The sequence below is a fragment of the Pseudopodoces humilis genome, chromosome 7 (assembly GCF_049639895.1).
Source record: "Pseudopodoces humilis isolate 2021_Gansu_Grassland_sample_001 chromosome 7, ASM4963989v1, whole genome shotgun sequence".
Taxonomy (NCBI): Eukaryota; Metazoa; Chordata; class Aves; order Passeriformes; family Paridae; genus Pseudopodoces; species Pseudopodoces humilis.
Window position 1 is genome coordinate 38,236,904 of NC_142206.1, and position 10,356 is coordinate 38,247,259.

General features: G+C 44.0%; 1 protein-coding gene across 16 annotated transcripts in view; it reads right to left on the bottom strand.

The window, feature by feature from the left end:
- The window catches only part of RALGAPA1 (Ral GTPase activating protein catalytic subunit alpha 1), a 132,941-nt gene extending 131,278 nt beyond the window's left edge, over positions 1-1,663 (bottom strand). For all 16 annotated transcript variants that reach the window (XR_001331301.2, XM_005520288.3, XM_088057820.1 and 13 more), the window contains exon 1: positions 1,321-1,663. Coding sequence is in view for 15 of the 16 variants with exons in the window: in XM_005520288.3 (XP_005520345.1) it covers positions 1,321-1,426 (106 nt within the window). In the remaining variant the exon portion in view is untranslated. The remainder of the gene's footprint in view (positions 1-1,320) is intronic.
- Positions 1,664-10,356: the final 8,693 nt, after the last annotated feature.

Sequence of the window (10,356 nt, forward strand, 5' to 3'; positions counted from 1 at the left end):
AATTCAGAGAGGTACTTAGTTTCTTCAAAATGTCTTTTCCTCTTAAGTTTCAACTGAGTAAGCAGCTAAAAACCAACACAGAGCAAGCCACATCAGGCTCAGTACAGCTAGTTAGGAAGAGTGGTACATTCCGAGAGGGGCAAGGGGACACATCTGATTACAGAAATCTCTTCTATAGCTACACAACTATTCTCCATTTCAAATCTAGATAATTACTATGTTGCAGAAAATAACTCATGAAGCAGCAGATGGTGCAACATGGGAACACCTGTTCCTTTAAAGACCAATACAAATAAAGGGAGCAATAGCCGTTTTCCTTTGGAAGGAAAGAATACAGCTTTGGAGGACAGGATACATAAATACCACCAGACTGTGGGCAGAACCCAAAATAATCCATTCAGCATTCTGTGCTAAACACGGAATGCAGTTGCCCTTGACCCAGCCCTGCTCACGTGTTGATAAAACTGTCAGAAGCAACACATGCATTTAGACGACTGAAGCACCCAAAAGACACGCCAGAGCACGCTTCGTTTTTCAAGGACAGCTTGATGACAATAACTTAGATTTTTAGAAACACATGCAACTAACAGATATCTTGGAATGGTTAACTCTAGGTACGTTTTTGTTTCCCCTGTTTTTTTTTTCCATTAGGCAATTATGCCGTACAAACACAATTTCTAATTCACTGGTCAGGTTAACTGGCAGTTCACATGGAACTGCGGCAGCCCTTAAGGGCTTGTATGTCCTCCTTTACCAACTGGCAAACCAAAAGTGTTTTAAATCTGGCTGTATAGGAGCTCATTCACATCTACGCTAGTGAGCACTTACTACTGTAGCCCTTACCTTGAAAACATACACAAATATAAATTGTTACTGTAAGAATGTACGGGAAATGGATTCAGGAGTTACAGGCACCATTTGAGCTCGCCAGCCACTTCTATTCATGCGCAGCAACTTAGCAGTCTGTATTCTAGAGAATAATCCACATGGGAAGAACACCACTTTTCGCCTCCTTCCACAGTTACCAATGCAATTCCACCTTTAGACGGAAACGTCCGTGTCTCAGTACAAAGGCGCCGAGCGAAGCATCCCGCGCCGCGCCCGCGGGGTCCCGCAGCCCCCCGCACATTGCTGCAGGCTGGCCCTGCCGGCCCCCCATGCCGGGCGGGGGTCCTCCCCGCTCGCCGGGTGGGTTGTCCCGCGGGGGCTGAGCCCCGGGCCCGCCTCCCGCCCCAGCGCCCAGCAGGTCCCTCCAAATTCCCGGTCTTTCCCACACCGGGACCCGCGGCCCCGCTCCCTTCCCCCTCCCGGCCGCCTCACCGATAAGGACGCGGAGGTGCTTGAGTCGGGTGAGTGGGTCCTTGCGGGTGTCCAGCACCTTCTGCGTGGATTTCCGCACGTCCCCGTGCGGCTTCTTGGAAAACATCCCGCCGGGCCCGGCCCCGGGCCCGGCCCCGGCGCCGAGCTCCAGAGGCGGACAGCGGCCTCCGGATCTGCCCGCTCTGGGGCCCCTACATAGCCAGAGGCGGCAGCGCCGCCTCCTCGTCCTCCTCCTCCTGACTCCGACTGCGAAGTGGCGAGGGCGGAGGGGTGCGGCGCGGAGCCGACTCCCCGCGGGCCGGGGGGCCGGGCTGGGCCTGGGCTCCCCCTGCTTCCTCCCTCGCTTTCCTCCTGCTGCTTCACGACAGCCGTCAGGCACGACCCCAGGCGTCCCCATGGCAACCGCGTCGTGACGTCACGGCGGCGCTGCCCCGCGCACCTCCGAGGCGCGGCGGGCGGGGCGCGCCGCTCGCGCCACCCGGAGCCCCGGCTGAGGGGGGAGAGCGGGCGCCGGAGCAGGACACTTGGGGGCCCGCTGCAGCATCCTCTGCGCAGCTCGGCAACAGTAACTGGTGTAAGAAACTGTACTTCTACTGTTTCTAAGTAAAATGTAAAGTTATCCCATTACGCAGATGCTCTGTACACAGACGCTGCAGTGTAAGGAGGCGATCCTGTGAGCAATAAGGAAATAAAATCCAGGTGGGGACCGTATTCACCACGGCAGCGATTCCAAGCCTTTACTCAAGCCTCAGTTGTGCAACCAGCAACGATGTGTCTCACAGTTCCTCTTTCCACACTGGTCCTCAAAGTGCTGCAACTCCTCACACTGAACTCCTGCCCAAAGCTGCTGCTCCCTGATTTCACTGCCTACGCCTTCAGCTGCAGTGCTGGCATCGAGACTGAACCATCAGGCACGTCTGGGTCCAGCACGAAGGTCTAAGGCATCCTCATTTCATCTGTGCTCTGTTAGGATGGCCATGTCTCTTCTACTCCTACAGCAAAGTCAAATGAGCTCAAGAGAACATGTTTGTCTCAGTCTCATGCACAAATAGGTTGTTGACAGCGAGGCACACAACAGCCAGGGAAATGGCTGAGGTGCCGTATCAACTCTTGCTGAGGACTGAATTACTAACATTGAAAAAGTCCCAAGTTCCTCCTAAAATTTTGTTTGCATTCAGGACAGAGAATTGCTGGACTTTCCAAAAGACTTGTGCTGTAGTATCATTTAAGACTCTTTCCAGTATTTCTTTGCTTGGACATTTTTAAACAATCACTGGTGCTCTGTTTTGGATTGAGGATATATATCCACTTCTGTGAGCTAAGAGTCTGATTGGAACAGCTGCAGTTTTTAATATTGGAAATATTTAATTATTTGAGATGTGTTTTAAAATTCCGAGAATTATCAACATTTACAGGCTTGTCACATAAATAACATAACCCAAGTGTTTAAAATAATCACAGATTTTTAGCAGTTAATGTTAGAAGCACAAGGGCCGTAGTCAGCAGGGCATCAGTGAGGGACTCTGTTGTCTGCCTGCCTATGTGGTCTGCCCCAAAGCATTTAATATTCTACCATCTCTGTAAATGAGATCTGAAGAGTAGCAATGTTAGGTAATAGGTAGTATTACAATTACTTAGTTTATTATAACACAGTACATTTTAGCTCTCTAAGATCTGACAGTGATACATTGATTTATGTGCTTTGTTTTTTAAATTTCATTAATTTTAAACACAATTCTGCATATTGAAAAACTTTGAAATATCTTTTCCTTGGATAATTTTCTGACTTTTCCGTTAATTTTTAGACCTTTAACTCAATTAAAATTAAAAATTTGAAATTAAAAATATTAAAAAATAATTATTAAAATTAAAAATAATGGTGATTAAAAATAATGGAGTAAGACATCACTAAAATATTAAATGACAGAAAGGGAGTGGTGTTAACCAAAATAATAATGGCTTCTACAGATAACCTTCTTGTGCAGGCACACCAGGCAGGAAGGGCATGTTCTGTGCACAAGAAAAGCCATGATCTTGCAAAGGCTTGACTTTGAAGCATGTGACTTCGGTTCCTTTGAATATGCATGAAGGACAAGGTTGGAAAAGAGCAGGATTAGTTAGGCAGAGGTTAGGTTCTGCTGCATTCCAGGCTGCTATTATTGTGCCAAATTCTTCTCATTTCCACTTTAAAGAAAGAACTTTTAAAATATTTCTGTCCTTATGCAAGGGGACTGTTATAACTAAGTTTAACTGAACTTTTAGAGGACTACTGTAGACAATTAAATGCTGCAGAACTTTATTCCCTCCTATTAACTGTCATCAAGTCTGACAGAGTTCAGAAAGCATTTGGATAATACTCATAGGCACATGGTGTGCCTCTCGGGGATGGTCTTGAGCAGGGCCAGGAGTTGGCCTTGATGATCCTGGTGGGTCCCTTCCAACTCAGCAGATTCTGTGATTCTGTGATCTCTACAGGGCCCCATAGGACACTCAGAGTAGCAGGAGGCAATTGGATCACATTCATACTATCAAAAAACTTCTCCCAGTTTATCTAGGATTTATGATTTCCTAAGATTTCAGCTGTTGCCAAATATCTTCAGAAAACATACAGGTATTTCTTAATATATCCTGGAGAGCACAAACCCTTCAGTTGTGGCCTAATTCAACAGTTCTACATTCCAAATGGATAGATTATGTTTTGAATTCTTGGATACACCTGCAGGTATCTAACTTTCTGGAATTCTTGCCTTACTAATATTTACACCACATAAGGGTACATGATCAAAATGAGTTAAAGCTACTCAGGTTTTCATTAAGTATTTCCCATCTTTCATGTAGCTAGTATAGATCATAAGCCTGACCCCTTTGAGGTGCATGCACTGAAGAGCTATTTGCCCACATGGTCCTTCAAGAGGAAAGAAGAAATTTAAAAGAATTTTTTGAAAGTGTCACTACTTCTGATTTTTCATATTTAGTTTCATAGTGTCCTTCCTATGAGGGTTGTCTTGCTTTTGAGACAGAAGGCTCTATATATTATGTTGTGGATGTTGGAGAGGTGTGCTGTGAACCTCTGAGTATATGGCTTTGCTTATACTATGCATATTCAGCAGTATTCCTGTTCATCCTGAGTAACAAATTTTTACTTAATTGGCAACTATTTAGTTTATGAAAAAGGCCCCCAAACCTAGATATTTGAGTAGTCAAACCCACAATTATGTACAATTTAATACTCTAGCATAACACATTGACACTAGAGATGTTTGCTACTTTCTCTCAGGCAGTTAAATATCAGGATCCTCTAATATATTTCTAGTATATTAATAATAAAACAGCTAGCTGTCCCTTCAACAAAATCCTCTTCCTATGAAGATGTCCCATGGGAAATCCCATGATTTCCCATTGCATTTGCACAGTTCTGTGTCTCAGAGATGATATCTGGAATTAATAGATTTCTGTGTTTAAGGGAAGGAGCTTTTCATAACCTTATACTCTTCTTTTGTTTTATTAGCAATGTATCAGCATTAATACCTCTGTTGATACACAGCCAGAACACTGCAGTCTTTCCAGTCACCAAAGATCACGTTTGAATTAATTTTTCCAAGAACTACAGAACTCATGAAGCCAGATTTCCTCCAAATTTGTATTCTAACCACTGAAAACCACAATCCACCTCCCTTCACAACTATAAGCCTTCCTTTGTTTAGTCCTCCCTTACCTGTCTGGGCAAGAGGCTGGACAGCAGTTAAGTCTTAACTACAGGTGTACAGGTTGGCAAGCTGCTGTCCCTTGGACAAAAGCTAAGTGAACATATATCCCTCTCTGGGACATTATTAGGTTTTATTTGTTCCAAATGCTGTTTCACAAAACATGCAGAAACTTGGTATCTTTAATTTTCAAATAATATAAGATCACGTTTTCAAATAATATAAGATCAAAATCAGACAATGGTTTCAAAAGTAGCAGGGAGAATGCAATTAAAAAAACAAGCAACCCAACAAACCCCAAACCAACCAACCCAACCACCAAAACCAACCAACCAATCATTACCTAACATAAAGAACAAAAAGGGTAAAGGGCCTGTCATGATGAGAAACTTTCATGCATGTGGAAATTATTTAAAACTGGTGTAATCATTACTAATTCCTGGCCAGCAGTGCCAGAGAATTTAGATTTTTGCTATGCAAAGTCACCTCCAACTCACAATGTTTGAGTTCTAATGTAAGCACTAACACCCATATCTGATAAGAAAGAGCTTTTGAAATGTGAATACAGTGGAAGTTGCAACACCTTTTCTTTTAACCAAAAGTACTCAAACACTCAACCACTGAGATGTTTTATTTTACTTTCCCAACTTATGAAATAGTTGTGCAATATTGACAAATGCAGAAAAGAAACCCTGCATGACTGCCAGCCTCTAGGGGAGAGAGAATTTTGTACAGATTATTTATTTTCTATCAAAGGAAACACTTTGCTCTGATCTCTCCTGTTATGTCACCTGCAGGAGTAAAATGGATATTTTAGACATAGGTCATATATCTTTGTGTTTGTTTTGATTAGTACAACTTTACACCTTTTGCAGCATATATCAGAGTATTTTGCCTAGAAAAAAACATGATCTGAGGAATGAACATCATCCAGTAGTCTTCAAACATAGCTCATAACTGGCACTCCATGACTGCTACTTAAAATTGCTGCTGATTTTGACCTGCATGCAAAATAGTCTTTTCAGATTTTTTGTGACCTACCTCCTAGTATAGCACTTTCAAATTGAGGGTGAAGGATTAGTTTTAATAAAGTATTCAGTGTATCATTTTTTAGTGATAGAAAGTGAAATAGTTTGGTTTGCTAGAGTCCAAACACCCCCAAAGCTACCACTTCTTTCTGGCTAATAGGTTGCTGTTCTGTCCCCTTTGGAGGACCTCACCCCCAACAACCAGAACTGTGATGACCAGTCTAAGACATACTACATCTTTGAAATGGGAGAGACTCCTAATGAGAAAGTATTTCCAACTCATTAAGATACAGTGCACTGTATTGCACACATTAAAAGCTCTTTCATCCCTGCTTCTCCTTCAAGGTTTCATCTATACCTGTATCCTAATGACTCGCATTATATATGTATTTCTGTCTTTTTTCTTTACAATCTTCTTGTCAGAAATACTCAGTCACTATGTAACTACACACCACAACAAAAGTGGGCAATCAGGTTTATAATCAGAAAGTTAGTAACTGCTTTGCAGAATCAAAAGTGATACATGCTTCCACTCACTGCCTCCATTCAATAACTTAGGTGTAAAATTACAGCTTTCCATCCTAACTTTTTCTAAAGGTGTCTCAAATTGGGAAAGGAGATATCACCACCTGTACTAGCCAGCATTTTATTTATAATGATTGGTATTGCATCCCATTTTTTTCAATACCAGTTTTCAATAAAATTTCCAGATTTGAATTTTTACACGGTTGCCAACCGTCCCTGTTGATGGTCTCTTTCTAATTGTTGGAAAATACCACAAAAAAAAACCCCCAGGTGTTAATCCCCACCTCCCCATTAAATGCAGAGCCGAGTAGATGAGAATTATGACAATCACCTTGTTAATAGTTATTTTACTCTAACAAAGTGCATAAGTCATGATCCAGGGAAAAAACAAAACAACACAACACACCTTTGTAGGCACCTAATACTTGCATTCACTTATAATGATGAAATGGTCAATCATGGGACTGGTCCTCTGGCAGCTGGCTGGATTCATAGATGAATGTATACACACAAAACAAAAATCTTTGCAAGTCCTCTAACAGGCCAGATAGAATTTCTTCTTTCCCCACTCCTTCTAGCATTTGCCTCTAGAGAGCTGTTTAAGATAGGTGTTGACACTTTATCTGTTAAGGGTTTATAGGTGATCTGATAAATTAGCTTTGTAGTCTGGAAATAAACTATAAGCTGCCATTAGCCCTGTGCCCATATGTAGTGCACAGAAGTACCCTTTGCTTTTAGGTTTCCTAGTACTCCATTTGGACAGTCAAGTTAACTTCAACCAGTACCTTTTTTTTCCTCCACACAACAGATGTTTATATTGCTTTAGCTGGGTAATTCCCCCATCTCCTGGATATAAACAGAATAGAAGCATGTAGAATTGTGTTATTTAATTTTTTTTCTTGCTTAACTTCTCATCTTGGTTACTATTTCCACCAGGGCATGGGAACTTTGATTTCCTTCTGGGGTTTATTTTTAGTTCCTTTAGACCTAGTTCCAACCATTTGAATAGGAAACTACAATCAAGCCAAAGGTTTCCTGCTTTCCTGCCATTCCTTTCTTTGCAACTATTTCCAGTAGTTTGGTTTTTTCTAGTCCAGAACCTTTGATTTCTAGTCTTTTTATCTTGTTAGTCCAAAAGGCAACACTTGAACTGGGAATTGTTAGACATTTTTACTTCTGGTTTTGTGTTTTGTTTTGTTTTTTTTTTTTTTCCTTTCTGAATCCCTATCTTAAAAAATATATCTTATATTTTTATAAAATATATATCTTAAAAAAAAAATCATATCCAGCTGGTGAAATTTCCTGGTTTCCTTCTGGGATGTCTCCTGGTCTTGTTTCAGGCCGTCTCCTAGCTCCTCTCAGCCATTTGACTATCAGTCATCACTACTATATCAGTCATCACTCCTAAGACTTTAATCGGGCTACCTCAAAAGAATACCAGACTGGGAGAACAAAAAGAAAAAAAAAAAAAAAAAAGAAAAAAAAATAGAAAAAGAAATAGAAAAAGAAAGAAAGAAAAAAATAAGTTCCTTGCTAACTGCTTTGGTCAGTTTTTAAAGCTGTGTGAACCAGCACTCGGCCAGGCATCGGGGGCTCACAAGTTTCCTGGGAAAAACCCGGGGACGAGTTCAGCTGCTGTTGCTCCATTAAACAGCCAGAGACATTTAAAAACCTTGGGCCAGGCCAGCTCCCTTCCGCCAAGGTCCGGCCCGGTCGCCCCTTCCCTCCCTCCGGCCGGCCGGCAGTGCCGGGAGCCGGGAGCGCAAAGCCCCCGGAAGGGCTCGCAGGACTGCGGCGGAGGCAGCGCAGGCAGAAGAAAGAAATGGCTTCGGCAACTGCAGCTGCCCACCGCTGCGGATCTAGAAAAGAACTCGGGATTCCCACGTGGGCTACAGTTCTTTTACAAATCGTAGGTTTGAACGAGATGTTAGGAAGACGTTCTTTACTGTGAAGGTGGTAAGGAACTGGAGTGGGTTATCCAGAGGAGTTCTGGATGCCTCATCCCTGGAAGTGTTCAAGGCCAGGTTGGATGGAGCTCTGAGCAACTAGTGGAAGGTGTCCCTGCCCACGGCAAGGGGTTTGGAGCTATATTATCTTTAAAGTCCTTTCCATCCCAAACCATTCTACAGATCTATGAAAAAAGATGATGAAAATTGTTGTGCTGTGTCCCTGAGTGAGTACAAAGTCAGAGACAACAAAAAGAGAAGGGATGGAGTATGCACACTGAAGGATGGGAGGTTAATTCTATCTAATTTTTCTCTCAGTGTTCTTGGAGAAGAGGTAACACACCTACATATACTCCTCTTGAGGGAGATACAGGGAAATTATTTGCACTGGATATAGAGAGATGTGGGAGAAAAAAAGTGACTAATGTACAGCAATGGTTATTGTGGTTGAGGTGAGCAGCTGTTGCTATGGAGGTGGAAATCCATAGGGAAACTCACAAGTTATTAACTGCTTCACAATATAGTCTCCATAACATCCATCCAGACAGCAGTGAGGGACTAAATTTGGACTTCAATATGAAGAACTGCTCCTGCCAGGCACACACAACCTTAACTTCTTTGAAGTGGCCTATCAGATTTAGACACACAGTACTTTTCTACTGCTCTTTCAGCTGGCCCAGATTTCAAGAGTGAGCCTGTGCAGTACAATGAGCTCAACTTTGCCCCAAAGATATCAACCACACTGACCTGCAGGCCACAACCAGCTCTGCATTTCAGGACTCTTGAGGATCCCTGCCAGACTTTCTTGTATGTGCATATGTCCTGAGGTGAAGCTCGCTTAGAGCAAGGGGACAGTTCAGACAGCTTTTTCCAGAAAGTGTCACTTCTACTCAGTACATCTTATGTATGATGTACATCTTCACAATTAACAGCAATTGGTGAATGAACAGGAAAGTACTGGTACTTAAAGCCAAAAAAATGATCCCAACCCTGCACAGATTGCAGTATTATCTCTTCAGTCCCTTCTGATATCCACTCTCAATGAACAGCTGTTGGTTTTAGTTAAGTTTTTAACTTACAACTAATTTAATTTAAATCATCACACTGGGTACAGGACAGCATATGACACTGGGGAAGAAGCAAGCTCTGCTGGGGAGGCCACTACTCATAAAACCAAAAAATTGTTAAAGTTGGAAGGGACTTTAACGATCATCTTGTTCCAAATCCCTTGGGACACCTTCCACTAGTCCAGGCTGCTCAAAGCCCCATCCAACCTGGCCTGGAACACTTCCAGAGATGAGGCATCCATAGCTTCTCTGGGCAACCTGTTCCAGTTCCTCACCACCCTCACAGTAAAGAATTACCCCTTAACAACCGCAGGGACCTCTGCCCTCTGAGATCCGAGTCATAAGGGGCAGCTTGCCAGGATGCAGAACTCCTCGGCAGGGGCCAGGCGGATGGTGGGGCACACGTGAGGCCCCGCGTCGTCCCTCCGCTACTCCGGCAGGGAACGGTCACGACCGAACCCCGCGCCGCACAGCGCCACAGCCTCGCTCGGCCTCCTGCGAGAGACGCGGGCAGGTACAAAGCTCTACGAACTTTGCCCGGCCGCGCTGAAGCCTCTCTCGGCGCCGAGCAGTTCTGTGAGTGTCCCCGGGCGGAGAGGGGCGCGAAAACGACGCACCCGACCCCTCACCCCTCACCCCGCCGGCCCTCTCCTCTCAGGGCGGACCACAATTCCCAGAACGCCGCGCGCGTGCTGACGCCAGACGGCGGCGGGACTCGGCCAGTGGGCGGGCGGGCGCGCGGGCACCGGGCGGGGCGGAGCGGAGC